Here is an 18,035-nt window from a genome sequence, read left to right as displayed (position 1 = left end):
GTTTCTATTTCATAATTTTGAAGTATTTGAGATCGACTTCTGACAAGTTTGTCAGGAAAGCATAAAAAAATCACCAAACTGACAAACAAGAAGCGATTTATTTTAATAACAGGGATTTTGTAACAATTTTTTTCAAACCTTCAGGTTCTGGGGATGTTTGGTTATATCATGGCAGGGTTCATAGCGTCAACCCTCCCCCCCCAAAAAAAATTCAAAGACTTGTGATGACTTGATGGTCCATTTTCAAAGACTTTTTTATTTAATGGCTTCCATCATCAATATGTGCAATTCTACAACGCCAGTAACATGCTCGATTGTGACTTAGATCACGTTCCTTTGATGTGACTTCGCGGGGCTTTGAATAACAGCGTGTCCGTGATTCGCAGATCGGCACGCTTAAAGCAAAATGTTGAAACGTGTCCTGAAAAACGCAATACAATATGGAATACAAACTGTACAAGAAGAAAATTTAATGACTTAACGACTTTATTCACTTTTCTACTAACATTTAATGACTTTTCTAGGAATTTCATAACCACAATAAAATTAGGCAAAAGATTTTTAAATTAAGGAATTTAATGACCGCTACGAACCCTTCATGGTTTGTATAAACTAATTTTATGCATTTTGACTATTAAACAAAATGTGTGCAATAAAATACATCGGCCTAAACTTATGACTGTACAGAACTCTCAGGGCCGTTTTACCCATAGAGGGCCTTTCTCACCCACATTTCGAGTACAATGGAAAAGTGATTCAAAATTTTGAATGTGCTTGTTATGATGGCGCTGTTTCCACATTTTTGTGGAGCTAATCCAATGCAGCTACTGAAAATATAATTAAAAAAAAAGAATTATAAGGTGTGTCGATTTTTGAGGACAATCTTTCAGAAAAATTGTAGACTACCGTATTGCAGTTTTTATAACTTACAGAAACTGCAAGTCACGAGGCCTACTTGCAGTTCTGTTGTGTAAGTTAATTTGTTTTCGGACAGAAGCTGATTGTGAGTTCAGCTTCAGTCTCCGAGCCTGCTGATGAGCTGGCTGCTTAACGTGTAGGTCTTGTATTCTGGAAGTAAAACTCTGTAGTCACGTAGATGCGGGTTTCTAGCTTGTCTCTACTTTGTCAGTGCTCCTCATGCAAGCCGGAAAGGGATCGTCGACGGTCGCCGCCAGCATGGCTCGTCGGGTCTAATTGAACGGGACGCTGACATTTTGCCATGTTAACGATCAGATGTTGGACGCCATTTGAGCGTAATACGCCTGGGCTGGGCCCTATTCACTGTTAAGGAACTTGTATCTCGAACTTTTTCAACCTCGTTGTGACGAGGGAAAAGATGTAGACCTAGGTCCAAAACTTTTGAAACTCCGAAAGAAAATCAGACTGGCGCCAAATGATCAAACCCGGTCATCGGCACCAAGAACGCCCTCTTTGGTCACATAAAGGCCAACCGGCTAATCACATATACAGTCAGGTACCCAACCATGACTCCTGCAAATGCATATCTGTTCGTGGGAAAATATCTGGTATCAAGACAATAATTTTCACGATGGCGGCGTCCACGAGAGTTTTTATACTCTACAAATCCCCTTCAAAATCTGCCTTGTACTCGTGTCTTCATAATCATATTCATAGGTTTGTACATCTTGCAACGATTAAGTATCTTTTGAAGAATGAATCAAAATAAATCGTCATAGCTATGGTTAGTTTGGAGTTTCACATACGGACGCCACTAATTTTCCCCCACAGTGACCTGAAAGCAATAACCTGACCTGAAAAGTCAAATTTAGCAGAGAAGATATTGGAGTATTCACGTAGAAAACACCTGAAACTTTTCAGACCAGACTCATAGGGTTTTCGCACAGGGTGGCAAGCGGCGTATGTATATGGAACTCTTTCCCCTCGGACCCGATTAATGCTAGATCATGCTGGCAAAATATAAAATTTGATAAACGAGGAAAACAGAAACATATCTTTTGATCACTTCCTCTGTTCAAACAGGCATCTGTATCTGAGCAGCTGCTTAGGACAAGAGACAACTGCCGCTCAGAAACCTCAGAAAGAAATTCACATTCCCAAAAAGAAGAATAGGTAAGTACCTTCAGAAATGTGATATCTTTGAATCCTACATCTTTCTCATTCTTTTTGCTTGAGCACTGTTTTTATCTTTGGGTTTTTGAGAATCAAATTCAGAATTTGAAATGTATTTTGAAGTCATTTTAAATCTCATGCTCAATATTTTGCTCACAGAGATCCGACGTCCGTACTCCAAGCTTTGAGCAGTACTGTCAAAAGAGTGAGTTACATTAACCAAATCTACGAAACGGAAAAAGTTGCTGAATAACTTGTAATTTTGTTTAAGATTCAGGACATTTTTTGGACACAGTTTTAATGGTAACCTTCTTGTGTGCCTGAAAAATTGGATCGGAAAAGGTTTACCATGCATTTTGTTTCTGCAGGATCCCACAGCGTCTCCGTACATGTTTCACGACGATCCCTTTTTGCTGCCCAGAAATTCAGGGGAGAGGGTAAGGCCAGTTTCTGTATGCTTGTCTTATGTAATCATTAATTTCTCCTCATCTTCAGAACTTGTCCTTTGAACTAACCTTCTAAGTCTTTATTTGTTGTGGAACCACATGACTTGATCGGTGAGTTAAACACCCACATGCAGTGTTGCACGTAACATGTACTGTACACTGATTTAACTCGGACTGAAACACATTTCTTTGCATTTGTTTGTCTTTGTTTCACGATATTTGGATTGATTTTTGGGCTGTTTATTCCACAGAGACGCTACGCTCTTGCAGCGGAATCAGGCAGAAAAGCAGCACAGTACGTCATCAATAAGTGGCCAGAACACTTCCTAGCCGTACAAAGAGACAGCCCTAAAGTTGAGGTAATGGCGTGTGCTTTAAAACAGACTGGCAACTTTGTGGCCGTGAAGCTACGGTCGGGCATTGGACATTTTCCGATCCACTGTAGTGTTTTTTCAACTAAAGGCAGACATGGTCTGACAAAACGTCACAAGGAAAGGTCAAGGCCAAAATCTTGAATCCCGAAGCAAAATCTTGTTGATGTTTTCACTCTGGTTTTGGTAGTCGCCACATTTTAAGCAGTGAGAGTGTGGTCCTGTACGACCGTGGTACACGTCTGATCAAACACTGTTAATGGCAGAATAAAATCGGCAATGCTAGTACTTTTTGTCCAACCAATTTTTCTGGCCTTTTGTTGTGTTCATTTCAACTACTTAGGCATTCTACCCTCCTGAAAAGCATTATTTGTTTGGCGATCCCAGCGAGGAAGCTGTGCTTGAGAGGGTGGAAAATTCTGACATGAAAGAGGCCCTTGAGATGTTCTACAAACTCCTAGACACAGGTACAAAAGAAAGAAGACACCATGTTTTTATCTTCTTTTTTGAGCGGGGTGTGTGACTAGATATAGCACCACCACTGTGTGAACCCATGTAGAAGGACGTGCCAACCACAGATGGGTGTGTGACTAGATGCAGGACCATCACTGTGAGGACCCACGTATTTTGTGGGGGCCAACTTTTTGGAATTCGTGCACATAGCCCATGTCCTTTTGGGGGTTAGCCTAGCTCAGGGCTTTCCCACATTACAGTTCAGAAGCCAAGAAAATTTGTCCCCTGGACTGTAAGGATTACCTTTTTATTTAATATTTGAAATCTTAACGTCGTATCCTGAGAGAATTCAGAATTCAGCTTTTATGCATTCTATTCAATAATGCCAGGGTCCGCAGTATCCATGGAAACCAGCAATGCATTGTTGGACCTGCTGTGTTACCATGGCTACAGCGGAGAGCCTACGCCTGAAGAACAAGGAGCAAGCGCAGAAGCAGAAGCCTCGGTGAGTTGATGATTTCACCCTCGGATACGGTGGACAAGTCTTACCTGAATCTGCTGACACATTAAGCTTGAAAATGAGAGGTTATCAGCAATCACTGAGTTCTGCCCTGACGCTTGTGCAAAATTTCTTGCAGGATAACTCGGAATCTACGGAGTCAACTGACCCGTCAGAAGCTGACAGCAAAGGTCAGGCGTGGAAGAAAAGAAAAACGGGCAGGGAAGCAAGATGGAAGTAAGTGAATTTGAAAAGAAAAAAAACAGAATAGAATGGAGTTTGGAAGGACTTGGACAGCTTTTAATTGGATGACGAATCTCGACTTGCCAATGGAGAAATACTGTGGGCTCCATGCAGTGTCTATTGAGGGCGCAATTCAGCTCCTTTCTTTACAGTACCAAGTCCAAGTCAAGCGGCTTCAGGGACACATGCATCTATTGGAAGTGGCTCGCTGCCACCAGCCAGCGGTCTACGTAGTCAACCGTATTATATTAAGCCCCCAGCCACAACTTTCCAATGCGGCTGAGTGTAGTTAGTGCCGGCCCAAGTTAAGTCGTATCCTGACCTCTTGTTCAAGTGCTACTGGTTTTTTTGTCTAATTAGAAAGTTTAACAGTCTTCAGGTCAACACCGGTTATGCGATTCTGCCTGAATTTTAGAAATTTGCTTCTCCCTAAGTTGCAAAATCTCTTCCGAATTTCAGGGAGAACAATGATATCGAGAAGCTGTTTAACACACTGCAAGAGAGAAATGCTCACGCTTACTGCTCCATGGTCAGAGGCATGATCAAGGTAGGAAGCAGGAGTGGACTGTCAGCTCTTGCCTTGCCTGGGCAAGGTCAAGCGATGACTGCAGTTTTTTTTTTAACCAATGCCCATGGCAATACCGTCCCACTTAGATGTACTGCTCTTTGGGGACAAAATCCCATCGTCGGTCACATGTTGCCGTTGCTTGCTGTGGTCCATGCATTCTCAGTCTCTGTTATCCTGTGTAATTATTTCAGGGTCAATGGTTCACTCTGTACTAACGACAAATACTATTGATTACCAGCAATGAAATCATTTACCAGGGCTTGGTCCCTAAATGGTCGACTAAATAGACCCTCGGTTTTTTAAAAGATGAATTTGTTTTGGTATAATCTAGCATGGGGCAGCCACGAAAGCCTTCATCATGTACAATGAGATGCAAGAGAGGGGAATCCAGGCTGACGTCCAGACCTATAATGCCCTCATTAAGGGCGTGGTCTACATTAGGGAGGATTACATGGAGCGGTGGAAGGTCATATATGTAAGTAGCCCCCTGGCCTGCTTGAACACTGAAAATAACTAAAACTGAACCGCAAACTCTCGCCAGAAGTTGTTATTCTTTTGTAAAGCAGTGTTGGCCTGAGTTGAGTCTGTACTTGAGTCCACTTTTGGATGGACTGGAACTCATTTGTTAGGACTCAAACTCAAACTGAAAGGACTTCGGACTTGGATGTGGCGGACTTGATTACGACCATGTCTCACATCCTTGACTAAGATTAACATTGACAATTGAGACTGCCTTTATGGCACTCTCTTCATTCTCGCTTCACTGCACCTGCTAAAACACCCCAAAGTTATTGATTGGCCCGGCATTTGCCATAAGGACCATTTGGCACTTCTTTTTAAGGGAGCTCTTGTGAATGGGATTTCAACCTTGAAGCACGTTGCTCTAGTCAGAATGCCGCTTTCAGGACGTGAAGATGTATTTTCATCGTTCCTTGAAACTGTTACCAGTCAGTTTGCCGGCTGAAAACTTATCCAAGGAGTTGCTGATACTGTGTCAGTGCCGCATTCATACACTGACTGCTCGTGCTCTGAACTTTAAAGCATGCTTGCAAGTCACACGAGGTCATATCCTTTGTCCGCTGGAGGCTTTTAAGCCACATGGATGATTTTCATAAGAGCACAGTAACAGGTTTTAGCTCTGGCAGCTCCGATTGGTCGGTTGAGTACCGAAGCGCCAGTCTGATGGTTTGCGGTTCGAATCCCCCGAGTCGGGTAGGTGCTCACTTCAGTTCCTCTTCCCCTCAACAGCAACTGATGAAGCAAATGCATCTGGAAGGGGTGCGGCCCAACCTGAGCACCTTCAACACCATGCTGGACGACCTGAGGATCATGGGCGTGGTCGGGCGCAAGAAGGCTCTGCAGACCGTCAGCGAGATGAAAGCCATCGGCGTAGGTCTGTAACATCCTACCCTATCCCGCCCCTCGCACGTTAACCCTCCTCCATGATGGGCAGAGTTTGTATCACACGATGCCAACCCTTTTTCACAACTACCGTACCTACCGAAGGTTATGGTGAATTAAAAATGTGACAATGGACAGTCCACTGTCTGAAACGTTGAGCGCACCGTTTTTTTTCATTACTTTATCTACTCCTAAAGAGATTTTACACGATGCTACCATAGACCTTGTCACATTGCTAAAAAGAGAAAGATTTTCACCTCCGTACAAGCTTTTCATGCATGTCAAATGTGCTGTACATTTCTTAAAACCAATGACCGAATTTAGTTTTTTTTTGTTAACAGAGCCTAGTTTAGGAACCTACAATCTTCTGCTGATGATTTTCTACAAAGATTGTGAGTGTTTGAAATCATGTCCAGTCATCATGGTTCAATGTGTACCATAAACTTAAACTTTAAATGCACTGCTTTTCATAAATGCATGGTAGGATCATAAAAATGTTGTAAACCCTGTCCATATATTAGGCCTGTGCCAGATATTCGAGTTTTTGGATATTCGGTGGATTACTGAATGATCGAACCTTTTTTCAAAATCTTGTATTTACAAGTTGAAAATCAAAGCAATACAAACAAAAATTGAAGTATTTTGTTGCATCAATGGCTAACTGAACAAATATTTTACGGCTGGAAAGCCTAACTTTTTTTGGCTTAATTTTTGTTCTTTTTCCCAACGTGATTTTTCAATTTGTTGCTCCTCTCTGTATTGATATTTTGTCTTCACTCCAGCACTTCCTCCCAGTGATGTCCTGTATGACATCATGGATACCATTGATGGCACCAGCTTTTCGTTGAGACACGAACAAGACGGTAAGCTGCCCAGCCAGCACTTTCAATCAGTTTCTTGAAATGGAGATGGCAAGAGCTGCTCCGATAACTCCAAGCGTCGAACAAGTGGGGCCTTTGAAATTTGTCTACCCTCCCAACATGTGCACATTTTTAAAATTGGGGTTGTATGGTGAAAAGAACATCCTTCATAACATAAGCGGTGTATTTGTGGATTTTAAGCCGACTCGGACTGTTTTACATCTTGTCCACTTTCATGCCTTTTAATTTACAGTTTTCTTCTTCAAGAATGCAATGAATATCGTGAGTATAGTTCACTTTTTGGGGGGGGGCAGGGTTCGGGTTGTGGTTATTTTGTGTCGTACTTAATTTGGGGGTTCTTTTGGCATGCATGATATCGCTTCACTTGATACAAGCAGGTGGAAATGACTTTAAACAAACCTTCAAGCTTAGTTGCGATTTGGATGGAATTTTTCACTGCTTATGAAGACGTGCCGTTTTCTTGTTTTCCCTTGACACTTGCGGCTGACAGTGTTTGTCGCTGAAGGACCTGGAGCTTGCCTACAGGGTGGACCTGCTGCTTAACACCGGCGAGAATTACAAGCTGGCCGGCGACTATTTTGCCCAGAACGTCTACTAGTAAGCTTGGATTTTGCAACCCTCCCCCCTCCCAGGCCCTCACAGAATCTGACGGGAGGTTTCTGTAGGATTTTGTGGGATTGCAGAAGGCTGAACTCAAGTGCTGTTTGTGCTCCTTGTTAGTTGCAGACAGAAAACCGTATTTGGAGATTTTGGAGGATTCAGGAAGGGTCCTTCATGAATATCTTGAAAGTTTAATCAAAATTAAGTGCTTACCTCTGAAGATACTAAAAAAGTCCGAATTTTTTTCTATTTTGTAAAAGTCTGAGATTAATATCGTCAAGCAATAAGACTGAAATGGAGTGTTTACAAGTGAACAGTTTGATTTTTTTTTGCAAATTTGTGGAACTCATTGTTTAAAATCTGAACAAAAAAGACCACAAAGCAACAAAACCCAGTAAAGTCTTAACTTCTTTTCACAAAAAGTAGCAACATTTCCAATAACATTTGAAACGTCGTCAACATGAAATGTTTTGATTTGATTTCAGTGGTAAATTTTTCAATCTCATCTGTCTCATGGACAGCGTGGATGCCATGATGGAGTACTACGAGAAACTGGTACCCTCGGTAAGATCATCAATTCAATATACCATTCAAGCAGCAGAAGTCTGGGCTATGATTCCTCGAATGTGTCGATCATTTAATTCACTTGATTTCATTGTTTGAGCTTCCGATTTGGCCATAACGTGGTCTGGAATAGCTTAAGATCAAGAAATTGGTGTTTTTTTTGGTGGGAATTAAATTATTTTACTAGTACCAGATCTGTTTTTTGGGGGCTATTTGACCGTTGAAGCCAAGATTTTAAATTTTTCCTTATCACAGGCTTTGATTCCAAATGCCCAAGTTTATATTGAGATGTTGAGGTCTATGGAAACAGCTGGTACATACGACAAAGCTGCCGTTATCTGGAAAGGTGATTGTTTTGTTTTTTCATAGATTATTTTCAACAATTTTCTGTTCTCATGTCGGATAACTACACTATAGGTGCTATGTAAATCCTAGAATCCCATTTAGTATATGGTGCCAATCTGTGCAAGTGAAAATATCTAAATTGAGTTCCGCGTGGGTCAGAGGTCGTCATTGCAGGAAACTGCCTTTTCACGTAGGCTCTTTGCCGACACTATAACTGGCAGATAAAGGCAGCTGTTGGACCATTTTGTTACGAGCGCTAATCATGCAGAGCATAAAATATTATACCTACGAAACGCAAAATAGACCAGTCCAAGGAGACTCAAGGCACCTCACTGCGAGCATTGGGGAACCTGATTCACATTTTTGCAAGTCCCAGTACCTATTGGGTCAAAATGATGTGTCACTTGCACGTACCAGCTATCCATAAGTTTAGTGTCATTACAGTAATGGCCTGTAATCCAGTACGATGGCTCAGTCTGTAACGGCTATACAATTGCTAATTTGGGAAAGAGTATCAATTTTTGTTTTTACTGTCAATCAGACATTTGTCACTTCAGCCATCATTACCGGCAGCCACTTCTGGAAACGCTTCTGTCCGTAATGTCCCAAGCAACTGATGCAGACAACAAGGTAAGTTAGTCACTGAGGGTCTAAACCACTTGACATTGATAACGGTGACTCACAGAATCTAAGTAGTTACAGACTAATACACTGAACACTATTAGAAGACAGTGCAGATGCATTGCCCATGCTCTCATGTATGGACTTGTAAGCTTTACTGTGCATTCAGTTTGGCTTTGTGCAATCGGAAATACATCAGTGACAGACTTTAATTTGGTTTTTCTTGGCCCAAAGCTAACCTCAGAGTTCTTCGACATTGCCATGGAAATCAAGTTGGTCATAGCGGCCTCAAAATCGAGGAGGGACCCTGTAGAGTAAGTCATTCACTGATCACATCAATAGAAAAATTTCACAACCGGACACTTAGGTTTTCAAGAGCTTATTGCCCCCATGTGAAGTGCTAGTGGCTTGGAGATACCTTCCTCCGTCCTGCGGATTTCTCCAGATTCTGCTTCTCGATGGACGTCAGAGGATCTAGGAGGTTGAGATTTCTCTTGGGGATAGCTGCTAGTCTCCAACATTTCCAAAATCCCTCATCAACCGATGCCCAAAGCAACTTGAGCATTCCATTCGAAATTCTCCTTTGTGCTCTGTTCAGTGAACAATAAATTTGATTTCTTGCAGATCCGCGATCTTTTGTTCATAGCAAATGAAGTTAGAAATCAGTTTGAAGGCGCTGCGATTGACAAAGTATCCTGTCTTAAACCAACAACTGAGTCTCTTGTGGGTGTTTTTTACAGGTGGCGGTCAAGCAGTCTGACCCATCTAGCTCTGATCTGCCTTAAGGCTAAACAACTGGATAAAGCATGGTAAGGGCCAATTTACAGAAGAAATTGTATTCTGGAAATGAGCCTTACTATCTTCAGATTAGACATACGGCATTGTCAGGCCTCTGTTGAAGACAGGTCACCCACCCAGGGTTCCCGCGGCCTGGAAAAGTCTTGGAAATTTGTTTTCGTTTTCCAGGCCTGGAAAAGTCATTGAATTTGATAAAAATGACTAAAGTCATGGAAAAGTCATGGAATTTTTTAAACATTGTGTGTGATTTCTGTTATCAGATATAAGTACTAAAATGTGTGTTTTTATTTGCAACTTTAAAAGTCAGAAGATTCAAAGAAATTGCGGCATTGAATCATGGATTTTCATAATTTGGTCATGGAAAAGTCATGCAAAAGTCACAGAATTTAATTGTCCTTTAGGTGCAGGAACCCTGCCCACCTGTTGTTGCTAATCCTAGATCCATGTCTGATCACCAATTCTAGACTTTCAGATCCTGTCACGTTTTCTGTGATGCAGTATTTGACATTGAACATTAGATGTCTCTGATTTTTTTGGTACTAGTTTGGAATTGGAATGGTGAACTTTTCAATTGTGTCTTTGGTGGAATTTGATCGTTACTTTCACACTTACATTCCGCAGGGAGGTCCTGGATCTCTTTAAGGAAGAGAACAAGCTTCCAGGGTATGTTAAACTGTGAATCTTTTTTTCTCAAATAAGATTTCTGAAATGTGTCTTTGTATCTGTTTTCAGAAAGTATACGCTGCATCACAGAGCTCACAGTAAAAGCTCACCATCGTGAGCTTTGTAATGACTCGTGGAACTTAATACAGTGCTGTTATGAATTGCATTTGACATATTTTGTTTGGTTTCAATTGTTTTTATTGGAAGCAACATTCTTCTGGAGGAGTACCTGGAGGCTTGCATCGAGGCCAGCGATAACCAGAAAGCAATTGTGAGTAAATTCACGTTGTCACTTGTGTTTTGTCCTCTGTCCTCTATGGAACCTCTCTGCCCCAGCGATAGGAGTGCCTAAAAAATCCTGTCCTCCTAAACTTTCCAGAGCCACTTCCTTAAGGTGCGCCCTTGTGTTGCACGGCACGGTGAAGCTTAGTTTCAATCCTGGTCTTTTCATTCCCTCCCCCCAACCTGCTTTGAAATTGCGCATTTCCAACATGTATGCCGTTCGGATTTTCCGATTACCACCCATTTTTCTGCCAAAGTTTTTGTTGTTTCTTCCGACCACATCCGATTGTGGGTTTTTCCCTTGTCCAAATTTTGGAAATGGCTAAATATTTGTTCTGGGTGGGACAAAAGTACATCTAGGATCTTGCTTTTTGGAATCATTTCTCATTTTGTGGTTTATACCAGACTGTTTATTGTACCAGACAGCTATAGCAAACATAATACATGTATCTTTTTTCTTGAAAAGTATCAAGAAAGTGAGGTAGAATTGCATAAACCAGGGCATCATTGTCCATGATTGTCATACACTGATAGAGTTGTTCATGGTGTATATTTCTCATATTTATGTTGGATATGAAGTGAGTTATAATTGTCAACCCTCTTCCTGTTCAGAGTGTCGGAGGTTAGCCAATTGGCTTTCTGAGGTCTGGTATCATGACTACCAGATAAGTGATAGTCTGTGCCCAGAGACAGAGGCCATGTCGAAAAGTTGTGGCTGCAAATTATATATGCGGCTATGGGAGCCCCTTCCCATAGACACGTGCGCTGTTGCCAGCCATAGCTGTGTCATTTGGGCACAGGACAAAAGAAAGTGCAGTTTAAATAGGTAATCCTGACTGATAGACTGATGGACTGTGGCCTGTACTGTTTGTTGGCAGCCTTATATGAAATCGCCATGACTGACCTTTCCGAAGTTCATCTCTCCCAATTGATGATAAAAATGGTCAAATCTGTCAACTGTTGAGATAACCAGTATCCTGGAGAAAGGCTGAGAAACTGTCGTCTGCAATCTCCAAACTCATTGCCAAGAGCCACTGACCTTGTCAAAGAACGCTTCTTACAGAAGTTTGCAGAGAGGTCAGATGTCCTTTCCCATGAGTCATAAGGAGTGTTTGCGGGACTGTAGGAGTTTGGGGGTGGAGGATTTGCTTACCACATTTGTGAATCCATTTATAGATCTTCGTTGTTTTGCATACAATATCGACAAAAATGTGTACTCTCTCACTGCTTCGTGGCTGGTTTTCAAGAAGTTAAGAGACAAACCAAGAATTTGATAAACTCAAGCTTTGATGCTAACCGAACTACAGAACCCAATATTGGGACCGTTTAATTCTACAATAGGTGTGCATCTGTTTGTTGTTGTGTGTTTGGACTGTTGTTTATCATCGGCTTTATTTTCGATAAATGATTCTGATGAAACACTTTGCTTTTGGTGGACGCCGTGTTTGTTGATCTTGAAATACCTAATATAGGTCACGTGACTTTAGCGGGGGGCAATCGGTCTATTGTCACAGCGGCTTCATTTACTCAACAGAGACAATTTCAACCTGTGCCTACTAACAGACGCAGTCCTGAATGCAGGAAAAACAAAAGCTCCTTGCTGGACTGTTGAACTCCGGACTTGGTGTACAGGTTCTTCCTGGGTCGAGGCTGCCCACGCACCACTCTCGTGAATTCCAACGTCACCATAACCGAATGTTCCCGCTGCAAGTGTACTTGAAAATATGATAAATATGTAGACTTAACACTTAAAAGTAGAATCTAAGGCGTGCCTTGATGCCACTGAGCTTCACTGAAGCCCCCCCCCCTTCAGTGGTCCGTCGGAGTGAACAATTTGCTGCTGTTGGCAAGGTAGTGCAGAAGAAACTAGATGGGAGAAATTGAGCATATACCATTGGGAGCCACTGATGTAAAGTTGACAGTGTGCTCACAGGCACACTGTCAGATCAGATAGATCTGATCTATCAGATAGATAAATGGGGGAGAAGACAAAAACCTTGTAGACTTTATGAACATGTGCCAAGAGCAGGTCCTGAGTGTCGCTCTCAAAGGCTTCCACTATTGATGACCTATATCTTTGGGTTGATCGATCTCGTCGTAAAGTCTTATGTAATTTGGAAGGTTGCCCATCAGTTTAGCACCGATAACATTTGTCACAGTTCTGTCAGCGGTTTGACAAGCTTTGCACCGGGCCACCCTCGGAAATAGTCTTGTTTGCCATGTTGGGTTTGATGCGAATGCCGTTGATGCGAATCGCCGTTGTGTTCACTGGGCACGTCCTGGCTTATATCTCTTTCATACCACTATATTAAGTTAACTCTGGGCCAGGCATACATAGTGGAGATCCATGAGATCTCTGCATTTGTTTTTGGGTTGACGGACGTATCTTTTTTGTGTTCTAAGGTTGATTTACGCATACCCCGTTACTCATGTGCCATGCCAGATTGGATATGCCACCTTCAATCAGTGTTCTCGTCCTCTGCATAGTGCTCTTTTGACACTATTCCCGAGTCGATTGAATAATTTCCCTTTTTTAAACTTGCCCGTCATTAGCTGCTTCAGCTACACTGCCAAAGCAGCTCTAGTTTTTGTTCTCTGTGTCGCGATGGTGAAGTACAGGACACTTTTCAAGAGACAGGAACACAAAACCCTCGAAATGCCTTTCTTTTTCTAAGTTCCAACAATGTCACAGATGGTCTGCAGCATTTTTTGGAGAAAACATTAGGATTAAGAAGGGGAAAAATGTGTAATTACGCAAAACACGTCCAGTGCACAGCTGGTGGGGGGATAGGGGTTAGGAGGATTTTTACTTAGTCAAAACATGACCCGCGTCAGAAGATTGGATGTTTCAGCGAAAAGAACTTCTCCACAGTACACAAGTTGGTGTTAATAGGATTAAGAGAGGCATGCTTTAGGTCATGAAACCTGATAGAAAAAAATGGAATATCCCACAGAATAATGACATGTTGATAAAGAAAAAATCCAATTTTTAACAATAACCGTTTTTTTTGGTGTTTTCGTTTCAGTAATCCTGCCGCCATAGCACTTTGGCACTTTAGTAAGAATGATTGCCCTCAAACTTTGCATGTACTTAGACCACCATCCAAGGATGGTCCTACAAGATGTCATCACTTGTCACGTAACAAACCCACAAAGTTGAATTGTTTTCGGGCTTGTATCTCTGGAACCATTTGTCCCAGTGGGTTGAAATTCTGCACCAAAGCAAATCCAGATGTGTTACATGTAAAATTTGGGGTTAAGTCATGATGACATCATCACCTGATTTTTTGACGATTTTGAAATTTCTGCCATTTTGACATTCTTTTTGACATCTCTCCTAAACAAATCAATTTTTTTTTCAAAATTCTTTTGCTAGACCTCCTGCAGGTCTCTTAGATATCCATTTGTTGAAAAATCTGGTGACATCATGATGACGTCACCATAATGTGCGATTTGAATTCTACATATTAGGCAATGTCTGATCATTATGAAATTCACTCAGTAAGTCAACAGTCAATCCTGATTGCACGTCTGAAGTGGCATCATCATGACCCCATTCGTTGATTTTGTACTAGTTTTTCACCATTTTTATGTGTACGAATTTGCATGCATACTAGACTGTCTTTCTGTCATAATTTCTGGAACTTAAGTCCAATTACTTGAGAATTCTGCAGAAAAACTGTAAATTTCAAATCACTAATTTCAGATATATATGTGCATGATACCACGATCTGTATTTAAGAGCCAAGTATGAAGTAATAGCGCTGTTTACAAGTAAGATCGTCCGATATAATTTGTGTACAAGGTGACCTTTACCCCCAGTATGGTGCCTACTATACATGTACACACACTTGGGGCAGCTACCAGGGCACAAGTGAGGAAAAGCCCTGTGCCGCGCAGTTCGTGCTCGTTCCAGCATCTGCGGTCCGAGAAAAAAGCAAGGACTTGTCCAAGTGACTGGTCTGTTGGAATCACCTTTTCTAAAAGATTTTTCTTCTCGGAATTAAATAGCTCACAAAGTATAGAAATGATGTTTAGGAAAGGCTCTAAATCTGAAGCAGCTCTGTGTTTGTTCACAGCCACATTCCTCTAGTTTTTTCTGGAGTTGTTTGCCACTACTGACAATTTTTTTTTCCCGAACTAACATTCATTTTATTTTCTACTTTTATTCTTAGAGTTGTTTACAGTTTGTTTCAAGTGTTAGTTCCACCCTGGCACTGCAGTTTATTGACAGGGTCAAAGGTCAATTGACCCTTCTTCCCCAAGAGAGGTAGGTAGTGTTTTTCCCTAAAAACCTGCCTGTAGTTTTTCTTTTTTCTCAAGATGCTTGTGCAATAATAGTACAACCTGTCGCCTCAAAAGCTGTAACCAGCAATAGCGGTGTTCCTTTGAATCTCGTTTTGCGATAAACTTTAGTTACATTTTTATCGCATTTTTTGATTAACCGCTCCACTTTAAACTTGGGCTCAATGGATGATTTTTTTTTTCATTTCCCAGCACTGGGGGAGCGAAAATAGGACTTGCGTGACAAAGTCTTGGCAGTTGGGTCCCCAGTATGGTTTCAAAATCCACCCGTTTGTTGATGCTTGACCCGCATTTCAGACCGATAATCCGATATTTGCCAACCACTGAAATGTGGCTATAACTTGCATTAATTGATAATTGCTGTCAAGAGGAAAAACTTGGATGAGAGCCAAATCAGATTTCTCTCAGTGGGCTGTTGTGAGTTTGGTGGTCCTCACAAGTTCTTCGTTGCCACTGTTCTTGTATCAAAACTGACTCATTACTAATTACATTCAGACATTCGTAGTAAGATGCCTCTGCAGCATCACTGAATAGTGAGTCTTTTGCTGTGTTTATCTTCCTCGTGCCTTTGGAGAGATAGGGATCTATCAGATCAAGGGTATAAATCCCGGGGGATAGGTTATATCCCCTCCCCGTGCTGGCGGAACAATTTTCAAAGTGGGGGGGAGGGCCAGGTGTTAGACCATCAGGCATCAGCCATTAATAGGCCGATCCATTAAGCCCCACCCTATTATTGACTCTGCAAACAGTGGGCGGGGGGGGCATGCCCCCAGTCGAAAAAAAAGTGGGGGGGCCACTCCCCCTCCCCCTCTCTTTCCACCAGTGCCCCCCTCACACATTTTCTTGACGGGGGAGGATGGGCTATTGGATCATCCCCCTACTTCTTTCGTGGTGAGAAAAAAGAAGGTGAATTTTGAAGTATTTTTCAAACTTCCCAACCAAAATGTTTTCAGTAGGAGAAAAAAGCCCAAGAGGTTTAAGTACAGCCTAGGGTCATGTCATTGTGTCAGAGCTAAAAGGTCCTTACTGAAATATTGCATTAAGAGGTCCTTATGACATGAAACCGGGCGAGAAAATTCGGCGAAATTTAGATATACATGTACTGGCCATAGAAAATTAGTTTAATGAATAAAAGTCAAACAGATGTGGTCTATTTCAGTGAAATATGGAACGGCTGCATAGCACCATGATCAGAATGTTAACAGGAATATAATATAAAATCAATGCTCTTAAACATGTTTCAGAGCACTGATTTTATATTGTGTTCTTGTCAATAGTCTATTGCAGTACAAGATTTCCTTCTTGCTCAGAGCAAGGCCCCAAGAGCATTTTGGAAGATTATATCGTCGCTGTAATGACGACTGTTTAAGATTTTGTCCCTTCCCTCCCAAAAATCATGTGTTTTGTCAATGCTTACAGTTTTCATGGCGGACTCCACGCATTGAAGAACATGGTGTTCTGTTGCTAAGCAACTGTATCACATAGGGCAAAATCACCTCTCGATGTCACCACCTTACCCTCGTACAACTCAGAGCACGCCTGACTAATCCTTTCCAATCCCCCTTGGTATTTGTTTCTTGTGGTTTCCAGAAAGAAGATCGATGCCATTTTGGCAGAGGAAGACTTGGACGAGGCAGGGGCACAGTGATTGCCCGGGCTCATCCACCCCTGAAGCCCCAACTTTCAGGGGGGTGTTTCCACCAATCCTGGCTCACTGTCAGGCCACAGCCTGGAGAGGAGGGGGGGGTCATGCTGAGGATGGCGGCCATTGTTTCAGACCTGTGAAAAGGTTGGTCGTAGAAAAGGACCAGGACAGGTTGAACAGTGTCATTCGCTTTGTGGACAGTCCCCTGCTCCATGTATGACACGCGTGGCCTAAATTAATGGGACGTGGAACCAGACACATCAATAGGTCTGCTCGGACACAGACTAGGAAGAAGCAGTCGGCCATCGGGGAGCTCCACGGCCTTGGAACCATTTTGTGTATCCCGGCAATGCACTTCCAAGAGACTATGAAAAAAAAATTGTTTACATCCAGCCAGGAAGTGGACTTTGCGTTGACTGAATAAACAACCAACAATCCTGACCTTTTGAATGTTATGACACAGTTTTCTGTTGTTTGGGCATTAGTGCTTCTTTCGCTATCACAGAACAAGCAAAGTAAAGGCATTTAAAAAGCCTCTAGATTTACTCTGGGGCCTTTTTATTTCTGCTGATTAATGGTTCTTTTCTGCTTCCTTTTTACACAATGAGGGAAGTGCAAAATGTGTGGAATTTTGTACCCGTTAAATATTTTTCATTAATGTATATCAACAAATTGCACCTCCCCGAAATAAATTTACATTCATGTCAACTTATGAAACCATTACTGAACCCCCCCCCAAAAAAACGATGAGGCAAGTATGTCTCGGCCCTCCTATGAGGACAACGATTCCCACACGTGTATTGGCTCGCCCGTAAATGATAGAGGGCGCTCTATAATACTTGGCAACGACTCCCTTGGGCCTGACATGTCACGCGCAACAACGTTTTATAAGGAAAGAAATAAAGACGAAAACATGTTTCACGGAGATCGCTCAGGTCTTTTGTTTCGCTGATCAGCTCAGTGTGGTTGACCCGTCGGAAAGGTGGTGATTTTCTACTCCAGTTCTTTAAACTGAAATGTTTGACTTTTAGTGTGATAGGATTTTGCCCCGTGAAAAAGATAAATTGATGTACATGTATTCGTAACAATATACTCCGCTCGTTCAATTCATCGTCAGCAACAAAAATTCGGGAGCCTATCTCACAAAGGTTTATTTTGTTACCCAAAAAAACCTGATTAAATAACGGAACTAATGCTCCAGTTTCAACATTTCTTTTTGAGTAAATAAACTTTGATACATGTATTGATTCGCAGATAAC

At 41.9% G+C, this 18,035-nt stretch overlaps 1 protein-coding gene across 1 annotated transcript; it reads left to right on the top strand.

Annotated features, from left to right (window-relative positions):
- The first annotated feature begins 1,488 nt into the window (after positions 1–1,488).
- ptcd3 (pentatricopeptide repeat domain 3) lies at positions 1,489–17,703 on the top strand. Its single transcript, XM_022225005.2, has 24 exons — positions 1,489–1,635; positions 2,002–2,091; positions 2,251–2,296; positions 2,460–2,528; positions 2,789–2,896; positions 3,252–3,375; positions 3,751–3,866; positions 4,000–4,097; positions 4,563–4,650; positions 5,003–5,146; positions 5,920–6,064; positions 6,414–6,464; positions 6,855–6,935; positions 7,186–7,214; positions 7,444–7,550; positions 8,039–8,117; positions 8,373–8,463; positions 9,004–9,092; positions 9,318–9,397; positions 9,824–9,892; positions 10,503–10,544; positions 10,752–10,815; positions 15,002–15,096; positions 16,722–17,703. Exons 1-24 carry the CDS (start codon positions 1,550–1,552, stop codon positions 16,777–16,779), a joined length of 2,049 nt encoding a protein of 682 aa, XP_022080697.2. The 5' UTR covers positions 1,489–1,549; the 3' UTR covers positions 16,780–17,703.
- The last annotated feature ends 332 nt before the right edge of the window (positions 17,704–18,035 follow it).

This window comes from Acanthaster planci, linkage group LG13 (genome assembly GCF_054643075.1).
Source record: "Acanthaster planci isolate LZ-2023a linkage group LG13, COTS_SCS, whole genome shotgun sequence".
Taxonomy (NCBI): Eukaryota; Metazoa; Echinodermata; class Asteroidea; order Valvatida; family Acanthasteridae; genus Acanthaster; species Acanthaster planci.
The sequence above is the reverse complement of the archived record's forward strand: the minus strand, read 5'-3'. Positions and strand labels throughout refer to the sequence as shown.

Coding starts and splice junctions, on each gene's coding strand:
- ptcd3 (XM_022225005.2), top strand. CDS start 1,550: ATGGCGGCGTCCACGAGAGTTTTTATACTCTACAAATCCCCTTCAAAA. Junction 2,092..2,250: donor ATTCCCAAAAAGAAGAATAG/GTAAGTACCTTC, acceptor TTTTGCTCACAG/AGATCCGACGTCCGTACTCC. Junction 3,376..3,750: donor CTACAAACTCCTAGACACAG/GTACAAAAGAAA, acceptor CAATAATGCCAG/GGTCCGCAGTATCCATGGAA.